General features: G+C 42.0%; 1 protein-coding gene across 1 annotated transcript in view; it reads left to right on the top strand.

Annotated features, from left to right (window-relative positions):
* Positions 1-25528, top strand: part of LOC144761711 (kinesin-like protein KIF28) — a 982011-nt gene that overhangs the window by 492826 nt on the left and 463657 nt on the right. The window contains exon 16 of the mRNA XM_078646973.1: positions 11799-12073. Within this exon, the coding sequence (XP_078503099.1) occupies positions 11799-12073 (275 nt within the window). The remainder of the gene's footprint in view (positions 1-11798; positions 12074-25528) is intronic.

Raw genomic sequence — 25528 nt, 5'->3', positions numbered from 1 at the left:
ACCGGATAAGATACCGATTAAGGTCCTACAATCAAACCCAGAGGAGTGGAGCAAATTCCTATCCCCCCTATTTTTCTACTGTTTTGGAACCGGAGATATCCCAAAATCATGGTGGGGGAGCATTGTGGTCCCTCTCTTAAAAAAAGGTTCCAGAACTGACCCAAAGAACTACAGACAAATAGCCCTACACAATGCAACTGGTAAAATCTTTGCAGCCTGTATTTTAGATCATCTTAAAGACTGGGCCTTTTCCAACGGCGTAATCCCTATGTCCCAGGCAGGATTTCGTCCAAAACACTCAGTTATAGATAATATTGCAATTTTACAAACGATTCTTGACAAATATGTTGTCTCAAAATCGCAAATTGTATACTGTGCTTTTATTGATTTTACTACGGCCTTTGATAGGGTAGATAGACCAACCCTTTGGAAGAAACTGGTGAGGGTTGGGAATCCCACAAAGTGTACTTACTACAATTATATCCCTCCACACAGAAACGTGGTGTAGAGTCCAAATGGGGGTTTGAAAGATCTAACTAGACCAATCACCACTTCAAACGGTCTAAAACAGGGATGTCTTCTTCCCCCTTGCTATTTTCTTTGTATCTAAGTAACTTACCAGAGCACTTTACATATGTAAAAAATTTCTCTCTGAAATTAGCATTGAGTGACATATATATATTTTAATGTTCGCGGATGACATTGTGATTTTAGACCTTACGCTGATAGGACTCCAAAGAAACGTAAGCGCATTAAGTAGCTAGGCAGATGATAATTTTTTAGTTCCAAATACTTTGAAAACCAAAAAGTGATTGTGATACAACACATAGGTCAAAAGGCGGATGCCCATGTCGGAGCACTGTTAAGGCTATACTTCTCTTCTGGAAATATACATTACCAACCTATGTTAGAGGTGTATAGTATGAAAATCCCGCCTATCCTAACCTACGGTCTAGAATATATGCACATAAAAACCTGGAAATCAGTAACAACGAGAGAATGGAATTCTTTACAGAGACTAATAAGAGTAAATCAAGCTGTCCCGGCTCAAACATTACTCCTTGAATTCTCTTTAGTTTGCATATATGCAAGGGCCATCTCTTTTAAAATGATCTAATTTATTAAGATGGGCTTACTATCTTTTACATGCTGATTCTGGTACCTTAAAGCATATTTTAAAATTGGAAACCTTTAGAGAAGAGCCGTCGCGTTACACTTTTAATAAGAATCTTAATATAGCTTTTAGCCTATCTCATTGCACAGTAGCACATTTAGAAACTTGATCACCAGCACTTTTGAAGCTCTTTTTAAAGTATCTGACCTCCAAATTAAGCTTAGACTTGGACGTAGAATATTGTCTTCAATTAAAACACCATATAGAATATACAAACACTATAGTGTATAAATCCCCTGAGAAATATAAATATTTTCTATTAGATCACTGGATTCACCACTGTATTTCCTTACTGAGGTTGGAAATCCTCCCTCTGAATGCACATACAGCAAAGTGGAATAGTTCTGAAAATACAACAGGGCTCTGTGATTTGTGTAAGGGAGTAATGCAAGATCTAATTCATTTATTAGCAGTTTGCCCGAATCCAACTTTAGTAGAAGCCAGAAGGAGGTATCTAAGGCCTATTGGAATCCGATATAATGTTCCTTCTGTACAAAGCGTAATCACTCTCTGTGAATTTGTCTGTTGCCAACTGTATACATTTTTAAAGCTGTTTTAAAGTCCATGATGCTAACGATTTAACATTTTTAAATATCCAAAGCCGATTTTATGACTTATCTATAACATATCCAACCCTATTTCTTTATAAGGTCTATCTAAATCTTGAAATAATTACCACCGGATGAATACAAATGCTCTAAGTGATATAACTCTTAAACAGATTTGAGCTAAAGTCGTCTTAAAAAGCTATGATGAATGGATTTAACATCATAAATGTATAAAGTGATGATATGAGTTCTATGTTAAATGTTTTAAAATTGTGTTATATATTTGTTGACCTCAGTCAACGTCTATATCAAATTAAAATAAACTTAAACCTAAACTAGTGTTCCGCTCATCTTCAGCAGCAACATGGAAAACATTGATTGAATGTTTTTTTATACTGGATGGCATAGGAAGAATGCTGGGGCTACACACTTGGTTTCATTTTAAAATAAAAAAATTGTAAACATATCATCACACGAGGCACGCTAGCACAAGCCCTGGCATAAGTCACGGATGTGTATTTCTTTTTCTTACACATGAGCAGGGAAGAAGCCAAGAGTGCCTCAAAGCATTCACCCTCCCCTCTCACTTTATTGGTTGCTGTTGTATACTATATAAAATACCACAGAAACCGTACAAGCTTCATGTTTTCTTTGTAGAGGTAGGATGGGTGAAGATAATGGAGCCCTGCCCATAAGGCCATTATAAACATTCTATACACATAACCTTTGAAGCTGTGCACAGTAGCAGCAGCCTGTGGCAACTTCCACAAGGTGGAAAAACAATCACTACAGCACCAATAAAATGCACAGAATCCATATTCTAGGGGTGCAACATTCAGTCTAGTTATGTAATATATGATGTTTACAATTCAGAACTGAACATCAAACAGTGCCCTAGAACATCTCTCCCTTTCAACTAGAGAAGGCTCGTAAACACGTTTATCCAGCATTCCTCGTCTTATTCCGTGGTGTATGCAGTGTGGAGGCACTCTCTCCTAATGGTCACCCTTGCCAAGCATCTTTTTTTACTTTTCCATCCCAAAAAGATCTACCTCCTTACTATGTAAAGACAAATGGAATTGTGTAACTTCTTGTTATTTTTTTTGTTAATTTGTGCGCAAATTTTATATAGTTCAGTTATAAGTGGGGCGTTGACCCACTTATTTATTATGTGATGTATGGGCCTATATGTGCTTTGGAAGAGTTTCACCATCATGCAATTAAACACAATGACCAAAGAAAAATAGGAGAACCACAGCGGACCAAAGGATCAGCACCTCTACTTCAAATGTCCCATAGAATATTCAGAGGTCCGTGCTGTTGAACCTCCAAGACCTACTGTGGTTGAGTCTTACTGGATTTCCAGATAGAACTTGAAAAAAACTTGTAGAGGCAGCACCGATTATAGACAAAGTCACACAGTCAAAAGTGTTCTGAGAATCAACTTCTTTTTATTGAATTTTTTGTTCTTTATGGGGTGCACAGGACAGCCAACGCGTTTCGCTCCCCACCTTAGGAGCTTCGTCAGGGCAAATTAATCAAATGGTTATGAACAAGCTGGAATATGTAGGTCCAAATCCAACAGACAATATAAAGTTCAATCAGGGTTCCAATGGTCATATAATACACAGAGTAAAAGGTATCGAACACTGAGTAGGTTTGAACCGTAAATATGGCGTCGATCAAGTTGTATAAGATCAGATTCAAAAATCAATTCAAAGTACAGGTAAAGACAAAACTTATAAGGGGTTCCTGGGGATGTAATTTTGTAAGTGGTATTCACGGAAAGGTAAGGGGCCGACCTTGATAAGCCGCCACACGCACTCGTTCTGTGAAACAAATCTCACCCACAGCGAGTCCCCCGAGAAAGACGCCAATGACCAAAGACCCTGCTGTTAGTATATTAGGACAGGTCTACAGTTAAACTTCATTAACTTAAAAAACATAATAAAATCAACCTCACTACTTCATTAAAACTTCATGGCCCCCCTCGCTTAAAACTCCTCAAACTATAAACTGTCCCCTCAAACTACTCATCCATACCCCGAAACATCTTTCCTTCTGCCATTCACAGCCCTTCCCATGTATTCCACAATTTCTCTTGCTCATGTCCCACCAAACATTCCATGCCAGTTCCCCTTCAACTACTACAAAACCCCAAAATTACTCTTCCTACTCCTCTGTACCCTGCACCACCCTGGGGGGTGGATAAGCCTCAACCTTCTTGTTAATGCTCCCTTGCAGAAAAACCTTAATGCCTGATGTCATCTAAAAAAACCCTCAACCGCTCTAATCAGTTTTCTCCTTGTGCAAAGCCTCTGTCCAAATTGTTCAAGTGAGGAATTCTGACCATACTATACGTGTTTCAGCCCATGTATTTTTTAGTAGCATCAAATTCACTTTCATTTAAAAAAAAAAAAAATGAAAGTCAAGCCTGCCAGTTGTACCAAATCATTTTCTATGTGATGCGTGATGGAGACCTTTGCATCCTTGACTTTCATGAGCACAATCCCCGTCCGGGCACCCTCTCCCCACAAATATCTCAGATAAAAAGACATCAACCTGGCCCATCATGTGCCATTTTTTCTCCGCCACATCACCTCATGTCTGCTGTTGAGCAGTTCCAAATAGCAGCCATATATCTGCTGTTCTGCATACTTTGTTGCCTGACGCACCCATGAATTTCCACCAATCCATGTAACTATTTTATAGACTGAGGAGCCCTTAATGCATCCTGCAGTAAGAGAAAGAAATATTTTTCTTCTCTGGGAAATCTTTTTGTTCATTTTAAGTCATAGATCATAAACATCATCACAACAATCCAGAGGAGTACATCGTTATCCAGTTATATATTCCATACAAACTTCTAAAAACTGTTACAAGCATGTAAATATCACAATTGCTAAAACAGAGGGTCAGAGTTCCATCCTTACTTAAATACACTCTAACTCATTAGAGAGAAACACTTTTAAGAAACTTAAGAAACAATCCTTTGCAGCAGTTTGATTTCCATCTTCCTGTTCGTCTAAAGTCATTCCAATTCAAACCCATTAGAGCCGCCTCTGTTGCTGTACCAGTTCTTCATAAAAGCGTCCCATACCTTTTAACCTGAAAACCCAACTTATTCCACACTTTCTTCATCGCTCCCAGCAAGTTCTAAGTCATCATCATTGACCCATCCTCTTGACACAATATTTCATCATATCTCTTCCCTAGCCAGTCCAAAAATCTTCTTCCAACCTGATCTGTTTTTTAACTTCTGAGCCAAATCCGCAGCCTTTGCCCTTTCAATATTACCTCATTGTGGCTTACACTTGCCATAAATTCACTTAAAAACATCCATAACATGCACAAGTTAAAAGCACTCTTTTCACATTCATTGTAATATCGTTGTAATATCGTTCCCGAAAAACTCTTAGCAATTTTTGTAGCACTTCAAAAATCACTGTGTCTCTCAAAAAAGTGTTTGGTCCTCTCTCCCAACACCCTAAACTGTCAAAACTTCCCTCACCAATTCATCTTCAGCCGGGTCTTATTCCCACTACAACTTTCCATAAAAAGATATACACACCAGTTTACTTGCCCTAGAAGTTTGTGAAAACCCTTTGTTAATCAAACTCAAAACAAAGTATAACAAATCTTCCTCCTTTGCTTTTTTCCTCCACTGTCTGCTAATCTCTTCTTGTTAACAAACTGCCTAAATTCATGCCACTGTAGCTTACAAACTTTCCTGGATGAGATCACAATGGACGTTTCCACTAAATCAGTTTATCTTGTTCTCCTCATGCCTAGATCCCGTCTGATAACTATGTCTTCAGATCTTCTGCTCCCAGAGTCACCATTCAAAATCGTTGCCACAGCTAACAAGAAAAAGCATCAGCTATATTATTGTTCGCACTGACACATGGCATGTTTTAAAGAATATTCAGATGTAAACACTTTAACACTTTAACATAACCCTTCTCACTGATGAAACACTAGCAAACCTTGTGCTTTATGAGTTTTCACTAATTCTACCTCTGTTATGTTGTCTATGTTAAACATCAATTTCCTATTTGCAAGCTTGTTTCCTCTTATTACCAAAGCCACTAATAATGGAAAGAATTCTAGAAAAGCTATCCTCCTTCCTTGCTGAACCCAATTTCTCTGTGCACCAAGGTTCATCTAAACACAGTTTGAAGCTTTTTGCAGTAATAAATTAAAACTGCCACAATTTCTTCATTCACACAATACATTCATACTCATTGACATTTTCCAAAAATGGTTTCTAAAAACACGCCCCTGCACTCACTGCCATTATGATCCTCACTCTATGATGTGTCAACATAGCTCCCTCTATAGCCAATCCTAATCTCCTACAAAAAACCCTGCTCACCTTCCCTATTCTGAATGCACAATTAAAATTCTTGGGCTTGCCACTTTTCCCTTGGCAATTTAAAAATCATAAAACATTGAGTAAAGTCAAAAATGTTTTTGTCTCAAAAAGCGCACTTGCCATAATAGTCCCTGGTACAAAAAGAACTACTTTGTGTGTGATGTGCTCTTGTAAAAGAGCAGAGTGCCATCAGTGACTGTGAAGTTATCCAGTGGCTGAAGTGGGCTTGCCCTTTGCATCATGTTGTATGCTGTAGTGGGTATGAAGGAAAATGTCAATGACACAATAACAGACCAGTGGATGGGAGGGGTATCAAACCACCCCATAAGTAAGTATATTATGTATGTAATTTTGAGAAAATCAAAAACTTGGTTGACGCCATAAGTACTGATTAAAAAAGTCTAGCTAGATTTGCAGCCCAATAGGCAGGGTCTCTGTGTCATGATTAAGCAGGTAAAGGATGATGGGCTCTACGTGTTCCTATCAGCCACAGAATGATATATTTCTATTACTCATGCTTGAAGACGAGTGTATAATGTAGAGTTGGTATTTGAGGTGTAATAATCCTTTGGCGCTTTGTAATGGGTTGGTTCAAACAGTACACATCCATATGTTCACTGATTCGTCTGTGTACCTAGAATACAGTGCAGTGTGTTGGTTTGGGTCCCTAGTGTTCAGTGCATTTGATGGAGTGGAGTAGTATCCTGTGAATGCCACGCAGGATAGTGGCTTCCAAGGTTTAGGTGAGCAAGATTAGCCCCTCTAGGATGTAGTGCAGTGTTAAGTGTTAACCTCTCTATAGAGCACAGTGATGAATTAAGCACTGATATGAGCGAGGCAGATCATAATTCAGTGGTGGCCAGTACGTTTAGGAGGGAGGGGGGCAGACAGGAGACACATGCACACTAACACATACTTACTCACAGCCATGCATTTTCACTCACTCACACACACAAACACATCCATTCACAACATTTATTACCTAACATTCATACATACATGCACGCACGCACCAAGCATTTATTAAAAAAACACACACAGTTACCTGCAGCTCTGCCTCAGCGGTCCCAGGAGCCAATGAGGGAAGACAACAGTCCCAATGTCATCACAGAGTGGGATAGGGTCAGTGAGACAGAGGACCCCACCCCACTCTGTGATGAAGTGTCACTGATTGACATTCGACTCTGTGCGTTTCAGGGCTTAAAACTGAAGCACCCAAGTGTGAGGCAATCAGTGACGCTACATCTCATCACTGAGGGGAGGGCTTCAGGGACCTTTGCTGTGCTAAGGAGGTCAGACCCTCAACAACAGTACAGTACATCTCAATGAGTCATTGGGTTCCTCCGTCCGTGCCCGTTTCATATATGCCTTCTTCTCTGGGTCCACCCAGCTTGTCTCTGAACTGTGACGGTGTGTTCTTCACTCCCTTGACTGCCAATAGAAGGAGCCTGGGGAAGTACTTGAGATTCAGTGCTTCTCCTGCAAACTTTTAGGCACATAGGTCGCAAAGTCTCCTCCTTCCGCTTCTTGCTTAGCCCGAGCAACATCAGTTTTTTAATAAGTGGCAAATTTAAGTCAGACACTGCTCCCTGTCCCAACTTTTCCCCTTTGGTATTGCTTTGTTCACCCTAAGTTGGCAGGGTATGCCCAGACGTGGGTCCCTTGCTCACTCTGCCACTGGATTCAAGATAGACTGGCCGATGAGGGTTATGAACCCAAAACCGGTCCGAGGATGCTTATTTCCGGACCAGGGAAGACATGGCTTGGCAGTTCGGGCTGGACTGTTCCCATGAGGCACAGGGTCAGACTGATTTGCATATGGCCATGTCTGAACTGGGGTGGTGGAGTAAGCTAAAGAATGATGATGGATTGAACCCAGATCAGTTGACTGGGGGTGAGTGTTTGATTTGCTCAAACGCTCCGTCCATCATCGTCTTGCCAATCCTAGGTCTCTATGCACTCTCAATGCCCGCTCCCTGATCCAACTGATTGCATGTTTTAGACGTTAGATGAAACCCCCCCTAGCTGTGTTAGCATCTCATGGGCACTCCCGCCGTTCCTTCCTTCCCACCAATTATGTACATCAAGACCTTTGTTGTGTTAGAAAGGCCATAGTTTATTCACATCATAAGTTGGTACACACTTGTCATGATGGCATTGGTCATGAACATACTCATTTCTGGCTTATCTTGTATTACCACGTAGATCATCTTATAACAGGTTATACAGTGTACATCCTATACTTTATTCCATACTAGCTTAACCGTCGCGCGTTGCTGCGATCTCAGAAGAAAGGAATGTTGCTGCTGCTCAGAAAGATAAGTATCTCTCCGACATCCTTGTTATTGATTTACTCTGCTTTGCTTATCTGATACTTGTATATATGTAAATAGGATGTTATTTAGTATTAACAGTTTCTATATATGTAAATAGGATGTTATTTAGTATTAAGAGTTTCCTATGTTTTCTGGGATTGCCCTATACCTTCTGAATACCTCAGAATGGGGTTTTAAGGTGAAATTGTAACTTTTTTCTCTGGTTTGTGTACGCTTTCTAATGATATTTGTGTCTCGCACTCGATATTGGCCCCTGTATCTTTCACCCTAGACTACTTCCCCTCTGGTTCTATTTTGAACCGGATTAGGCCTCATCGCATTTGATATACTTTTGAATGCCAGCGCGAGAGCACAGCGCTTACAGTTTCATACCTTGCGCCGCCATCACGACTCGGGTTCATTTCCGATCCCGCCCCGTCTCGCCAACACTCTCTCTCGGCACAACGAAGACTGATTCGACATGTTTGGGCAGCTTCTCCGGCCCCCTCAACGCGCGTAGCTGCACTCGAGGAGGGCCGGGTTACATTAGAGGAATTCACCTTTGGAGCGATTCTCGTTGCTCGTTCGTTTAAGAAGAACAGGCTTGATCAGTTTGTATTCAAAGAGCTTCTAATCTTGCTTCCTGTTGCTCATCTGTTTCTGAAGCTCGTAATGCCTTTTTTTTCGTGCTTCAGATGTAGATCGACCAATCGATTTCCTTTTGGGGGGCATAACTGTCGACGATGCTCGCAAATTCGCTGAAAATAAAGAAATGGAAATATTCAGTATTCGAAAGATTATGAGGGCCCTGGGGGGCCGAAATGTAAAAAAATGTTATGCCAGAAACCTTCGCTGGAGTGTACTCAAAAACTTTCCAAAGTTTCATGGCGATCGGATGAATGGTGTAGTAATGCATAAAGGACAAACAGACAGACAGACAGACAGACATTTGTTTTTATATATATAGACTAGCTTACCCGTCGCGCGTTGCATCGATCTCAGAAGAAAGGAAATTTAAGGAAACTTGTTATGATAACATTCAATTTACATTGTGTCATTTTTATTGAAACTTATTCATTTTAATATGGAAAACATTTCAAAGTGTTGTTTTAATTCTGTTTTTTTAATCGAGTGCTTGTGGATACATGATATTTTTTGTTTTTACGTCTGGTGGGTAGACGAATAAATCAGAAGGTTTTCCGACGCGTGAGCTGGCCACATACAGTTCTCTATGTGAGAAGCACGGATTCTCCAAATCTAGTCCACACACTTGCAGCGATTGTCCTTGTGCTTTGTTGACGGTCATTGCAAATGCGAGTCGCACCGGAAAGTGTAAACGTTCGGTATTGGAAAGATTATGAGGGCCCTGGGTGGCCGGGGAGGGGCAGATATTTAACAATTATTTTTTTTTGCCAGAAACCTTCGCGGGAGTGTACTCAACAACTTTTAACAATTTATTTCTTTTTTTTTCTTTTGACATTTTTATATTTTTGTTTTTTTTTAGCCAGAAACCTTCGCGGGAGTGTACTCAACAACTTCCTAAAGTTTCATGCCGATCGGATGAATGGTGTAGTAATGCATAAGGGACAAACGGACATGCTTTGGTTTTTATATATATAGATTAATAACCATAATTTCCCTAATTCTGCAATGCATCAACCTTACAGTCATGATGTCTCTTTAAGGTTGTCATAAATCGCCTCCAACTGCTGTGACAGCTCTACTTCTGTTGCTTGGTACAGCTGGTCGCACCTTTGAGGCTTCAATTTGCTACTGAATGTGTGGCGTTCATGACCCTGTGCTAATACCTGGGCTGCAAGTGCTGTGTATGCTCTGCACTGACCATTGTTTACCTTTTGTCTACCCTCAAGTATCTTTGCCATGAGGCATCCCAAGGACCTTGTTTCAAGATTTCCTTGCATAAGACATAGCAAGGACCTTGATCGGGTAATTGCACTTATCTCAAGACTTCCTGCTGTTAAGGCATCCCAGAGACCTTGTTTGGGCAATTGCTCTTTTACGTCCTTATGTGAAGATATTTATTGGTAAACCTTGTTACTCCCTACCCCCTTGTCTCAGTGCAGCTGCGACGCTCACATTATCTGGTGTGGGTGGGTGGGATCAACTTCCTCTGGGGACTGATTGTCCCGGTCACCTTATTGGCTGTGCTTCTGACCATGCCCCTCTTTCTCTATTGGGCTCTTTGAACCCAAACTCCCCAAGTCATTCACTTACCTTTTCTTTGGTGCGCTCTTGTGCCCTGAAGCTACTGTGCCCTTTGTCTGCTGCTCATGGGGGGGGGGGAGGGGGGTGTTAGACGTCTTCCCTCTAGGATCGGCTGTGCCTCCCAGTCAACTGTAAATTCCCCCGCACGCTGCGGCATAGCATTGACTCACTGTGACGCTCCAACACCCTGCTTCAGCACATCAATGCACTGCTTACAACCAGCTTATGATTGGGCAAAGTATAAACTGGATCATGTTCCACATACTGCCTAATTCTCAGCCTGCACAAAGCCCCTCAGGCTAAAGGCCCAAACCCAGGGTTCAGAGCATTTGTCCCATGCTAACAGCAGGGAATATTCTTCTTGTAACATTAATTGGTCATCAGGGTGGTATTTGATGAAACAGTGTTTAACACCCTAAATTAGCAGAGCATGGTGGCCTTAACTTGATAATTTATTTGTCTATTTTGTACAGTAAGAAACGTTTTAGGCACTCCATTATGTACTATTGTTATTTTGTGAATTAGTGGATTATGTATATTTCTAACTAACGTGGATTCAGATTTGCTTTGAATTTACAACTGTATGCAATCTGACCCTCAAAATACGCAATTCATTAAATACAAGAGAAAAATGGCAGCCTTTGTACAGTCATAAAGATGAATCTCTTAGCTCACTGTCTTTGCTGTTAGAAACATGACTAATGTAAACAAGCCATGAATTAGAGTTTGGCGGGCGAACATGATTGCTGTATCTCATTAAACTCCCGCCGCTGCTGTCGGCTGTCCAGTGTAGAGCCAGGTATCCTGCAAAGCTAATTGCAGCATCCCTACCTTCACAGACTCACACCATGCTGCACGTGGGAGCATAGAAAACAGTGGGTGTGAAGGGGAAGGGCAACAGTGTGCCTGCTCACAGCTGAGAGAAGCATCCCTTGTTGTCCTTCTCTGAGCCTACGGGAATCTCTGGTGTTCCTCCCAGTATCCCATTCCTTCTGGGCAGTATTCATGTACCACATATTGTGAGAACATTCCCTGATATTCACCATGGTTGCCTCTGAGAGCGAACCCGTTCACTGTTTCCTCTCCCCCACACTGATTTTAAGTGATAGTGCATAAAATACATACTACATTTTTTAAACCTTCCTTGTTTGCATTTCTAGGTTTGGGTATGGTCCAAAGCTAAGTTCATCAACCGGAAGTATCTAATGGAGGAGCTTTATCAGCGTTTTATAGGCGGCGAGGAAGTTGGAGCTGACAAAGAAAGTGATCCATTCTGGGACCCCATTGAGGTTATTCATTTAGGTTCCGCTCATATATGGCTTCAGTCCCTGGCATATGGTATGAAACTTGAAGAACAAACAGAACTTCTGAACTCTGAAGGGAAGGAGGAAGCCATATTGCTGATCAACATCATACCGTGCTCCAGTTCAGGAAAGTATGTACCATTCTTTTAAAGTTAAATCAAAGTAATTGTTCTCAATGAAAACATGTATGAAAAGAAAAAATGGTTTTATGGGAGTTTCAAGGGACTATTACTATTTTATCTCCTTTTTATTAGGTGTTAGATCCACTTAAAATGTACTCTAAAATATATAACACTTGTGCTAGGTCTTCAAGATCGATTTGGTGACTCATGGGTAAAGTCCATCCAGGTTCCAAATAGCATTTCCTTTCTAGATTGAATGTTTACTACAAGCCAGTTAGTTAGCCATTAAAACGAGTTAACCATCTGGCCCGTTCATCTTGGCCACAGGATGTTGATTCAAAGAAATTTTGCAGTGGACAGGATTTTCCCATCAACATGCAAACAACTTTAATATTTAACTTGGCTGATGCTCACAATCAAAGGAAAGGGAAACTTAAATGCAGGTTGACAGAGTGGTCAACTAATAACACACCAGATTTCTTGGAAGAAATGAACACACTTGCTTTATTTCTTGGTGAAGAAAAGTGATTGTAGGAAGTAAGGAGGAAACAAATTCAGAAAATCAGTGCAATTAACAGAAGGCAGGAGAGAGAACTATCAAAAGGCTTGATCAATGTTTTTACACCATTGTGATTACATCATCTCTGTTTTTATCTAAAGTCCTCTTTATTCCTAGCAATTAACGTAAATACATAAGGCCAACTCCATTTTAAGTAGACTGAGACTCAATTTTCTGTAGTTTTGCAGAATCAAGAAGTCTGCCTTTTGATGCAGATTTTATGTGACCTTTTCTTTCCAAGAACATTTGGAAGTGTCAAGTCACTCTAATATAGACATCAAGAAGACATGTAATGCAACATCAGTCTGGAACAAGTGCCTTGTTATCTCAATTTCAAGGTCAAACAAGAACCATAGCCAAAACAGTGTAGTCTGGGTTGTCGTATTTTTACCTTATTGGTTTAGACTAGCATCTTGATTTATTGACATAGCTCACTGGGTATATCAAACATTCCTAAGGTGAAAAACTCCATCTTAGATAAGATATGAAAGGACTGCCACTTGCTCACTTGGCAAGAGAAGTGCTTCTCCCCAGATTATCATGCAAGTTTCTGCCAGAGAAGATTCTACCTGCAGGAGATGCTGCGGTATTATACCGCCTGATTCATCAAGCTAAATTGCACTCGCAAAGGGCAAGATTCTCAGAATCTTGCCTTTTGCGAGTGCAATTTTTGCATTTGGGATTCATCATCCCAAATGCAAAAATCGCTATTTAAGAATTCGCACATTTGCGAAGAATTGAATTTAAGGAATCTCTATTTGAGATTCCTTAAATGCAATTCATGAAGCATTTTAAAATTGCGAAAATGCAATTTTGGGCCGCTATTTACCGAGAGGTCAGACCTCTCGGTAAATAGCAAAAACTTAGAAAAATGCTTTTAAAAGCATTTTTCTAAGTTGCATGTTGCACACACACATGTCCTTTGGACATGTGTGTGCGCAACACCTGTTTCAATTTGCATTTAAGGGGTGCTACAGGGTGTCCTTTGGACACCCCTGGCACCCTTTAAATCGCTATCTTATTTGCGATTAGCTAATTGCTAATCGCAAATAAGGAATACTACCCATTCATTCCTATGGGCCTTTTGGCCCATAGGAATGAATGGGGAGTTATTCCTTATTTGCGATTAGCAATTTGCTACTCGCAAATAAGGAATGTGTAGGAATCGCTATTTATTTAGCAATTCCTACATGAATACCGTTTTGCGAGTCCTTAATAGCGATTCGCTATGAATCGCTATTAGGGGCTCGCAAAACGGCCCGTTGATGAATAAGGCTGATTGTTTCTACTCAAAGCTGATATCGAGCCCGAACCCAGGATTTGCTGATGCTGATGCGACTCGTGTTTGCCTTTTGCAGGAAACACAGCTTCCCTGACTCCTGATAATTACAGCATTTTTCTGTAAACAACAGATATGCAGTGTGCTCATTCTCCCTAAGAAAATTAAATGCAAAATATTCTACTCCATGCTCTCCTAGCGCAGTGCATTGAAGCAAGTCTTAGTGTGTTAGGTTTTTAGATAACATTTTCACGATGGTAGAAATGTTAATTTTAGTCTCATTGGTAGCAACATGCATTTGTGCTGTTTAATCGTATTCTGTGTGGTTATTTTAGATGTGCTGATCAACAGAGTTCACCTGTCGAAATATACACACTTTCTAGTTAAAGTATCTTTGTCCCTGGATCCCTGTTGAGGGACTGTTAGTAACCCTAAAGCATGAACACCACTTCAACTTTGAATTGGGTGGAGTTCTGCAGGGCCATAAAAACTGCTAAAGTCCCCCCACTTGTCTACAAAAATGTTAGTAAGTATTTCTCCTTATCGAGGTGATCTAAAACAGTAAACAGTATGAATGGTAAACAGCTGAAAGCCACTCTTAGGTAGGGGGTGAATATTGAGACCAAATATTTTATTAAGTAAGGCAGTTGTTACATCGACCTAATGACGAACCAGCGTACAGGATGGACAAACTGGTGTTTCCCACTGGGAGCTATGAGAGGGCACTTTACACCACACCAACACAACTACAGCTTACGGGCCCCACTAAACACTCAGTCCAGCTCTGGCATGCAGTAAATAAGAGTTTGGGGTGGGCGAATATCACACTGGCCACCCACACTATGGGATACTGAATAGCTGGGAACCTTGAGGAAAGTCAAGGGATTTGACAGATGGGATCTAATAGGTATCTCCTGAGTAGGAGATCTGTGATTGCGAGGAGGTGTAGTTCCCTTTACACTATTACAACAAGACTATGACTTAGACGCCACAGAGATGTTTCGATACGTGCAAATTAGACATGCTCTTCAAGCGGTCATCCCCAGAGGTGGGAAGCTCCCCGAATCCTCTCCACTGGAAGATAGAATCCTTACTGAATATATGAATCGAAAAGCGATCTCTTTGATCTATTAAAATTGATTAATAACACTGCTGGCCCCCTTCTCCAACTCTGTGAGAATTGGGCACAAGATATGGAGGAGCTGTACAATGAGGACTGGCAAGAAGCATTGGCCTCCCCTAGGAAGATGGCAAGTTCCTCGAGATTCAAATTAGCACAGCTTAAAATATTACATAGAATGTGCTTCTCATGCCAAACACTTGTCAGGATCCGCGTCAGGGCAGATCCTAATTATGTAGTCAGGAAGGAACGTTTTTTCATATAATTTGGGACTGCATGTATACTAAAAGATGTTGGGGGGAGGTTGTACGCAGCTTGGGGGAGGTGTTGGGGACAAGATTGGTGCCTGGTGCTAAATGGTGCCTCCTGAACAAATGGGGTGCTACAGACTTAAATAGTAAAGAATGGACCTCTGTAACTCTGGGAATGATAATTGCCAAGCGCATCATAGCGAAAGCGTGGGGTGCTCCCCAAACGCCAACAACTCGAGCCTGGATAGAGACATGGACTGGTGCATGTTATCAAAAGAGATAGTATATGTAAGCCAGGGCTGTCCGAGGAAGTGGGATCAGATATGGGACAAGTGCAATTCTTACAGAGGTGATATATGTATGACACCCCTGCTCGACACTCATCCCAGTGTCAGAAACTAGTAGATCATTGCAAAATAGGACATGTAAGAATAGTACAACAATACCGGGCACTTTAAATGAGATTTTTATTGAATCTACAAATGTTTCCAATTCAATGCCAAAAGTAACTCTATATTATGGATGTTTCTTTTGTCATCAATAAAAAGAGTTAAAAAAAAGGAAAGCAGTTGTTTTTTCAATCCTGAGCCCAATAAAGCAGACTGCAGTAAACCAACATTTATTTATTTTAGTAATTGTATACAATTGTTACATGTCGCCTAATGGCCACACAGGTGAGAAGTCAAGTTTGCAAATCATTTTTGAAAATGAAAGTTTTACATATATTTCTGAATTGGAGATATTTCTCTTGGTCTCCTGAGGCAGGATAAAGAACGGCCCAGAACTGGCAAGACAAGAGCTTTATGGAATTTCCTCTGTGTTTAAATGTTTTTAGCTTTTGTGGAATGATCTGCAATGCATTAGAAAACATTGGTTTCCTCATGGGTTGCTAAGATTTGGCCTGTTTTTCAGAGTAGGTAGTGTATTTTCTGTGTAGTTCCTTGCTCCTGATACAACATAACTTCAATGTATTCCTTTATTTTACAAGTGCCCATTGATCACACTTCAAGGCGTGGGGGTGTGGACTTGTTTGAATTCTTTGAAAGTTTGAGAATAGTTCTTGCCACCTGATTTTGTATTGTTTGATTCTTCTTGATTGTAGATGTTTGGAGACTGGCATAAACACCAGTACAATAATCCATCAGTGAAATGATTTAACCTCTTAAATCATACTTTACATCAACGACGCGGTGCTCATGGCCCGTACGGCCCGGGTGTGCAGATTCTAATAGATGCCTTCATCTCTTTTATGGACAGGCTGGACATGTTGGTTAATTTTACTAAGTCATATGTACTAGTGGCCGGGTGGCGGGGCATTGCATGAAATGTTTTAAAGCGGACTGTCATATTTTGGCTAAGGTCTCGGCTTTTCCCTACCTAGGAGTGTTATTCGAATGACCGCCTACAGTGGAGAGCCCTCATAGATGGGAAGCGTAGCAAGCTGAATAAATCCACGGGGGCTATTATCAGCTTTCCGAAAAAACAGAGAGGGACCCCTTATAACCAAATAAATGGGGTTCAAATAATCAATTGAAAACAAAGCTTCCTTTGGTATGCTAAGTTTGCCACATTTAACATAAGTCTTATTTATTGCTGTATGAACTTGAAATTCGTGTATTTCTCATGGTGCTGTTTTTAACAAGTAATTGTTTTTTATATGTTTTTTAAAAAAAATAATAAAAGAAAAATATATATTTTCTATTGCTTGTGTATTGGCCTTGGACATATAATTAGACTCCCGTCTTTATAAGTAGTGTGAGACTAAGTAGGTGGTTGTTTGTTGCAATTCACCTATTGAACTTAGCAAACCAAAGGAAGCTTTGTTTTCAATTGGCTATTACCAGCTTTGCCAGTAGACTGGGTTCATGGGCACTGGAGGTTATCTTAAAACTGTGTAAATCCAAGACCATCGCGAAAGTTGCATTTGGAAGTGTGGTGTGGGGGTGTATTCCTTCGCATAGTTTACAGGTGGTTGAAAATAAATTTGGACGTCAGATTCTGAGAGTCCCCGAAGGTACACCAACTTGGTTTATCCATGAAGAGCTAGGGGTGGATTACCTGGTAGATCAGGTGGCAATTAAACCATTACTTTGCTGGATAAAGATCTGGTTACGCAAATATAAGGGTTTAAACTGTTTGATCTTAGCAGATTGCTTGGCCAGGGATCAGGGCATTACAATTCTCTGGATACGTTATAGTAAGATTGTAGGAGGATGGATATCTGACTATGGTTACCCCCAACTTTTTGCCTAGTGTTTAGCTGGTTTTCGACTTAGTTGGCCTGGGATCCTGCCATTCAGGGCCCCAGGCTATCTGCTCTCACTGTAAAATGGACTCCATGTACTTTAGGTACATACCTAATTGGATGTTGGGTCACCTTGTGAGCCCCTGTGTAGTGTACCATAGGTACCCAGGGCATAGGTGCATCCAAGGCCTACCAGGGGCTGCAGCATGAATTATGCCACCCCTGGCTGGCCATCCAGATTGACACAATTGGCTGATCACTCAGCTGGAGCAAGGATGTGTAATCACCCCTTGCTTAGGTATAGTATTCCTATACCTACCATTATATACAGACACATATATACCTATAAGTCACTCCTATGGCAGTCCTTAACAATCCTGAAGGCAGAGTGCTTGGTTTTATGTGTGAAGAGGCTCTAGCATGAGCTGAGCCTGTCTGCAGCTCTCTGAACCATGTCCTTATAGCTGTTCTATGATATAGCCATACCATATACTCTTAAGTGCATTATAATCCTCGCGGTTATATAAACAGCGGACCGGGCTTTTATTTGTTGGTCAATCAATGATGGCGCCCACAGTGTGTCACGTTAGATACCTATTATCTTATATATGACGGTGCTACAGAAAGGAGGAGAACCCAGCACCTCCAAAGGGGGCCTAGATCCACACAAAATTGATACACAAGGGGATCTGTGCACACGCCTCATTTAGTAAGACCTCAGTGTCACTATTCATTAACATACAACCACCGCAAACAATAAATCAGTGCATATGTAGTCTTGATTGTTGTTTTTCTTCACGTATTCTTTAATTTCCACGCCCAGCCAACACGTGTTTCGTCAGGGCAATCAGCCCACGACTTCATCAGGGCTCCAATCGGGCTGAAAATGTCTCCAAATGCACTGCAAAATTTTAATTTGCTCTCCGCCGGTTGAAATTCCGTCCCGGCTGCCAGGAAAAAGTATAAAAGACGCTGATGTAGTTCAACGTAGAGTCAGTTGGTAAGTACCAGTGAAACAAACAGAACACCGAATTCGCGTTCTGGTTCCCCGCTGCGAAAGTGTCTCCGACGTGTTGGCTGGGCATGGAAATTAAAGAATACGTGAAGAAAAACAACAATCAAGACTACAAATGCACTGATTTATTGTTTGCGGTGGTTGTATGTTAATGAATAGTGACACTGAGGTCTTACTAAATCAGGCGTGTGCACAGATCCCCTTGTGTAATAATCCTCGCGGTTATTGCAAACTTTGGTTTGGCTTTATCAAAACATGTCGTGTAAGGTGTCATACGCTTTGGAATACTACCCCCTCACCAGTTCTGGCGACGGGGGTAGCATTCCACCCTTCTAGAGGGAGAAGACATGCTGTTCCTGTTAATCCCGGTTAAACTTAAACAGAGCCTCAGCATCACAAAATGGATGCTGCTGCCACAGACACAAGTCTGACCTCCTGCTGCTCGGAGTCCTTCCAGCGAGGGAGGCTAGGACAATAGATTTCCTGCCTTGGGAGGTGCTAGCACCACCCCAGACAGGCCTTAGTGTATTGGGGCAGGGAGGGCTGAATGAAATGAGACACTGCCTGGGGCACACAAGGTGCTCCATGCATAGTCCGGTTCAAACTAGTTGCTTGGGCACTGCAGCCCCAGCTCTGGCGCGAAACTGGACAAAGGGAAAGGGGTGTAACCATCCTTTCCCTGGTCCCACCCATAGGAGGGACCCAGCAGGTAATCCAGCCCCTTTGATTAGTATAAAGGTAGGAGCTGAGTCTAGAGACTTTAGATTTATCCTGAACTGAAACTTGAAACGAAACTCTGGACCTTCGACATTCTACTGCAACTAGAAGACTGAAGAATCTCCCTTGTGGTCAAGGAGTGACCACCCTGTGCAAACAGGCACCATCAAGCGTTCTGAGGTTTGCTTTGTCGATGCTCCCGCCGGAGCCCGAGCACAGAGCCCGACAAGACCTGAACTTCCAGACTTCTTTGACCCCGATACACAGCCACATGAAAGCTGAGACCCATGGAGGCGACGAGAGACGCGGGACCGGACATCTTGAAAAACCTGTTCATTGCTACTTGTGCAGCTTCTGAGGCACCCTCGAAGGTGTGCATTGGGGATTGAGAAGCCCCAGCCCCGAGCACCTTTTGCACCGATGCACAGCCCTCCACACTCACCGAGTGCCGTGTGGGGCCTGCTGGTACTTTTGTGCTTGATGCGTCTGTCTGGTCACTTGCCCATTGGCTAGTGGCCTCTGTGACAAAGAACCATTGAATTTGCACTGCTTGCCTGGTTGCTCTAGGGTTTCTGCTGCTTCCCTGAAAAGGAGAAGCTCCCCAGACCTTGCTGGTCTTACTCGAAGCGAATATTCGATTCCTTCGTGGGTTTCATTTGCCAAGGCCTGTTGACTCCGATCCGGAAGCCGACACCGCCGACAGCGACATCCTTTGTGGGACAGTCCGTATCCAGCTCCTGGTCATCGCTGACGCCTCCTGGACCACGTGGCTGCAGAGACAAGCTTTGCATCTTTACCTGATCGCATCCGACATCGCCTGGCTCCTTCCTGGTCACTGGCTAGTGACCCAGACTCTGTCCCCTCTGCTTTCAGGTACTCTTCATCCTCGATCCACCCTTGGATCCAACCGGGCACTTCTCTACTGGTCGCCTGCAGCATCTTTTTACAGGTCTCCATAGGATTCAGCAACGAAACCCGACACAACTTGACACCTATGCACCCGCCTCCTGTGGGTGAGTTAACGCGAGTACTCCAGTGCTCCTGTGGGTATTGACTATCCAAGTGTCCTAGTTTTAAGTAGCTTTCTCCTAATCCATCCGGAAGTGTCCTAAATCAACTAGTTTCTAACTCTTACGTTCCCATTGTATCCCTATGGTAACTCGCGTGTGTGTTTAGACACTGCACACACATCCCGTGGGCCTCCTGCTTCCTAACTCTTGTTAGCTCAGTGTAGCCCCAGCGATGCCCTAGGCCTATTCTCTGTTCGTGACGTGGTTCTTATACCACTATTTTAGTATATGGTTTGCAATGCTCCTAGGGCTCGACTGTATTTTGTGCAACTTATTGTATGATAATTGAGTAACTTGTTATGTGCTTTGGCCTCTGACCTCATAAAGAGTTCAGAGGGGTTGTGTTAGTAATAAATACATATAAATGTTATATATAACTGGTGTGGTGTCCTTTCATTTGGTATTCAAGGGGTTACATATGGTAAAACAGCTGGCTTCACATGCTCTCTGAAGTTTTAGCCTAAGACTGCTTTGTCCATGCTACCACTAGGATAGCTGGTCTATAAGGTTGACTTTACAACCATCACTATAAGGGTTGTTTGGACTGATACAGGGTGCCCACTAGAATAGTGGACATCACATATCAGGCCAACTTCTCACGAAGATAACTGCACAGGCCATAGGAAGGCCAGATCTTTTCTTTGCATACATCACTTAATGCCCAGGGGTTCTCAATTTTATAAAACAATGTTTACCATAAATGTGTCACTACTCAGCGCGTAAATAATGAGCTCAGTAAACCTTTAGTGAGGGCTTATGCACTGTTAAAGTCTGTGTCAGGATGGAACCATACCTTTGTGTACTTTCCAGCGCCCACAATAGATTTTGAATTTCGTTCTTCAGATTTAACCAACTCCACCACCTTTTAGCCTCACCAGTTGGATTTTTTCCCCACCCCAAAAAGGCCCACGTGGCTGCAATCTTAGATCTCCACAGGACATGCTTCATTTTGTTATACTGTGTAAATTATCTTCAGTGCCTAAAAAAGATCCCTCCGGCCGGTATTGAAGAGTTTGAAGTTTAGACAGGCAAATGTGGCACTATTTCATTTACAGTTGCTACCAAACCCCATACCCTCCTTGCTGTGATTAGTTTTTTGCAGGCAGCTCACAGATCTAGGCTATCAAGAATTGATTGGACCCCCCATTGCTTTCTATTTATGAGGCTAATATTGGCGTGATGGGGTATATAGCCATAGTTTTGTGGGGTTTTTAGTACGTTGCTCTGTCTTAACCCATTGTGTAGTTTATTTGTTTGTATTGACTTGCACAATTGTTTTATTGTATCTTTTTATGGATGTGTTGCCGTCCGAGTAAAGAAGGAATTTATTTATTTGATTTAAGCTCTTGTCAATTCAATGAAATACGATTAGTGAAGGTGAGGTGGGCTTTTCAATAGCATGGATAGGTGCAGTATAGAGATTTTGATCACTGAGATTATCTGTGGGCAGGAGGACATAGCATTGTCAAACAGAATTCCAAGCTATTTTAGACTGTGTCAACAGAAACACAGTCGTCCCTCAGGCACAGGCTAAATGAATGAAAGGGTTGGATTAGAGTTAGGCCGGTTGTTGAAGATGAGAACTTCTGTTTTGTCCCCAGTAAGGCAAAGGAAGCTTTCCTTCATCCAGAAGAAAATGTGGCAATGGTTACATTTTTATTAGTTTCTGTATCTAGCTGAGTAAAGATTTGGGATTAGTTAGGGGACATCTAGCACTGGAGTTGGTAGAGATTGATAGCATGAGATAGAGGACACAGATAAACTTTGAATAAAAAAGGTGACATAAAAGATGGACTCTGAGTATACACACATCAGACATATTTCCAGGTGGGAGCTGATTCAATGTAGAGCAGCTCTTAACAGTACCAACGAATCCATCAATGATCTAAAATACTTTGTTGATGCACCTTTTCATAAGCCACACTGACCAGTCAAGAAGGATCAGCACTGCGGGCTGGTTCGTGTCCAGAGCTGAAAGGATTCAGCCACTGACATTTATTAGCACTGATTCTATGCCTTCTTCCAGGCCTCAATCCAGATAAAGTTTTATAACAGAGGCCAAAGTGTTCCAGATGACCTTGGAGTGGTTTAGTGACATAACTTTTCATTATCTTACTAATGAATACAAGATTTTGAAATAGCTAAGACGTAGGGATTTGCTGAAGGTTTATTTGGCAGAGAAGTATGAATTGCTTGTTTGAAATGGGTTAGAACAGTTTTGTCGTGGAGTGAGCGTAGCGGGCCGGAAAAGCAGGCGAGGAGGCCGTATGTAGTGGGCAATACTGGACGTTTATTATAGAGGAACAAAAAGGAATGTCACAACTGGCAGAAAAGGAGGCTCCAGGCGATGAACTCCGGTCCTGGTCTTCTGTTCTGCTCGGGGTCTTCAGGCACTCCAGGGACGGCTCCGATGACGGGGAGGATCCACGGAGGGCAGTAAGAGAGGGAAAAAAACAAGGGACTGTTAGTCCTATCCAGAACTCAACGCAGTATATACCGCTCACCGTCACCCGGATAGTGCGAGAGAGGGCGGAAAGAGGCAGTGAGGAAAGGAGGGTACCGGGAGGAAGGAATAAAGGTTGGGGAATAGAGAGGGTGCCAAGGCGGGACGTGAGAGGGACGGTTGGGGCTGCTGTGAGGTGCTATACACTTAATTTACAGTGCAGGGGAGGTGAGACTATGGAGAAAAGGGGAGTATTTACAGGGACTTTACAGGGACTCCTAACGAGCAGGGAAAAGAAGGCTAAAGGCACTCACGCGGTCCGCCGTAACTCTCCAGTGAGTTACGCCCGCTCTCCAGCCACCTCCTTAGGACTCCACCACTCTTCCGTCCACACGTCTTCGTCGCACGTCTGCTCTCCTTCTCCGTCTCCAGCCAGAGGGTCCTGCCACGAAACTCCGACGGCGTGTTGTCCTTGATCCTCGGTTTTATCCTGTGCTGACGCTGCCTCTGGGGAGGGACTTCCGGGCTCAGCAAGATATGATTCCTCCAGACCTGGTGCTCTGGTTGGTCCCTGCGGGAGAGAGAAGGGCGGGGTTTCGTTGGTAATGGCTGGTGTTCCGAGTCCTGTCTCGGCTATGGCGTTTTGGCTGCGGGGTTGTAGTCCAGGTGGAAACGGACGAGGTACGTGCGGGGGAGGGTGGCCTCTAGTTAGGGTTCTTCGGGACGCCGTCTCACATCCCCTTCCCCTAGCTGTCCTTCCTGTACTGGACGGAGAATGAGGGTACCGGGAAAGGTAATCTGCATTACCCTTTTCTGTGCCTTTCCGGTGTTTTGTTTGGAAGTGGAAGGGCTGTAGGGACAGGAACCAGCGTAGGACCCTGTCGTTCTGACCTTTGTTCCGGGCCATCCACTCCAAGGGGGCGTGGTCGGTGTAGAGGACAAAGTCTCTGCCCTCTAGGTAGTACTGATGGAGCAGATTTCATCTGCAGTCATGCATTGTTTTATTTTTTGTGCTTCAGACAGGCTGCATTTAAATTGCCACGCACATTTTGGTGCAGGTTAAAAACATGGCACATGAAAAACATGAAAAGTGAGGCCTATTCACTTCAGACTGAAAATGTTTTTGCTGAATTAAATTAACATGTGTTTTTTTTGCAATGTAGAGAAAAAGTGGCCTTTTTACCTTTGAAGATTTTTAATAGAATGTGTTTCTCTCTTCCCAGCACATCCATGTAAACTAAATGTATTATTCCTGTCTTAATAGACTTTGACTTGTTGCATATTTTGATAAACATTTTCAGTTAATAACACCTCTTTTTATAATGTGTGTGAATTAATAATGCACTTGGGACACATAATGGACTGATTTACATGAAATTAATATTATCTTTGTGTTTGTTTTATTTTTGGGGCCTACACAAAACATGGCTGCCTGTGAATCCATCAAGGCTTTGACTTTCAATTTAATGAGAAGGGAGCATGCGCAGACTGTGGCAGCTTTCCTCATGACAAGAACAGCGTGAACTGCACATTCTTGTCATTCTGCCAATGTACCAGTTAGTTAAAAGTATCCATCTACTGCGCTGAGAAGGAAGAAGGATGAATTAGATTGAAACATTTTTCCTAGTAAATGTTGCAAATGTTTATAAATGTATTTATTCATGTATGCTTCTTTTGTTAGGACTAGTGAAGTCAGGTTTTTAGAATGAGTCAGGGAAGTGTGACCTCATGCCTTTATGACTGACCAATCACGTAAGGTTCTCCTGAAAAATGTTACATCTTTGTGTACTCTGCCAATAATTATGGTATAAATACTGTCCTCTCTGGATGGGAGCCACCACTTCTTCTTTTTTCTCAGCTCAGCTGGCTTCTATGGGTTAGGTACGAGAAACGTCCCGGGAGATTGCTGAAGGGCGGGCTTGCGTCCGAGGAGTGTCAGGGGGAGGTTTCTTGCTTCCACGTCATATCTTGGCACTTCACGCCACATTCCTTTGAGGCCTGTGAAGGGCGGGCTGCTTTCCTCTTTAGACACAGACAGACAGAGAGTGCAGTGGATCAGGATAGGATTAGATGCTAATATGTTTTGACTAATTAATTAGGTCTAAAGATTTATTTGTCTTATGCATTTATTTCTCTTAATAGCATATTTTTGCAAACTTTTATAAGTACTGATTAGCTTTGCAAGACTATTTTTCTTAGAAACTCTTTAAGACTTTTGCACCACATTTTTCATAACTACATGTAATGCTTATATGCAGACTGTAATGTGTTCTGTATTATTGATATTTTTCCTGTTTTCTAAATTCTGTAACCTGATTGATATTTTACTAATGAATAAAGGGTCAGAGAAAATGTAACTTTTTGACTAGAAAATAAAACCCTTTAAAATACTCAACAACTCTCTTTATTGGCTTACAATAATAATTGTATTTTGACTGTTCATCTTTATTAAAATCTCCTGAAGGTAATACATGGTGTGAAGGGCCCAACACCTTTTGAGCGGTAAAATAGAGGTAGCATGAGGGTTTTGCATTGAGAAACTACCAGAAGAAATTACCGCTCTCTATCAGTTTTTGGTAAGCAGAGGATGGTCATTATTGATTAGTTTGGTGATTAGTAATTATTGATTTCACCATCAACTACTCAACTAATGGATCATTGACCTTAAGAGGGAAATAAAATAATTGCCCAAGTTAGATAAATGTCCAAGTCCTGATTCCTGACTCCAATGCTCAGAACCTGAAGACTGGCAAAGCAGTACTGGC

This window comes from Lissotriton helveticus, chromosome 6 (genome assembly GCF_964261635.1).
Source record: "Lissotriton helveticus chromosome 6, aLisHel1.1, whole genome shotgun sequence".
Lineage (NCBI taxonomy): Eukaryota > Metazoa > Chordata > Amphibia > Caudata > Salamandridae > Lissotriton > Lissotriton helveticus.
This window is presented reverse-complemented; position numbering and strand designations above follow the sequence as displayed.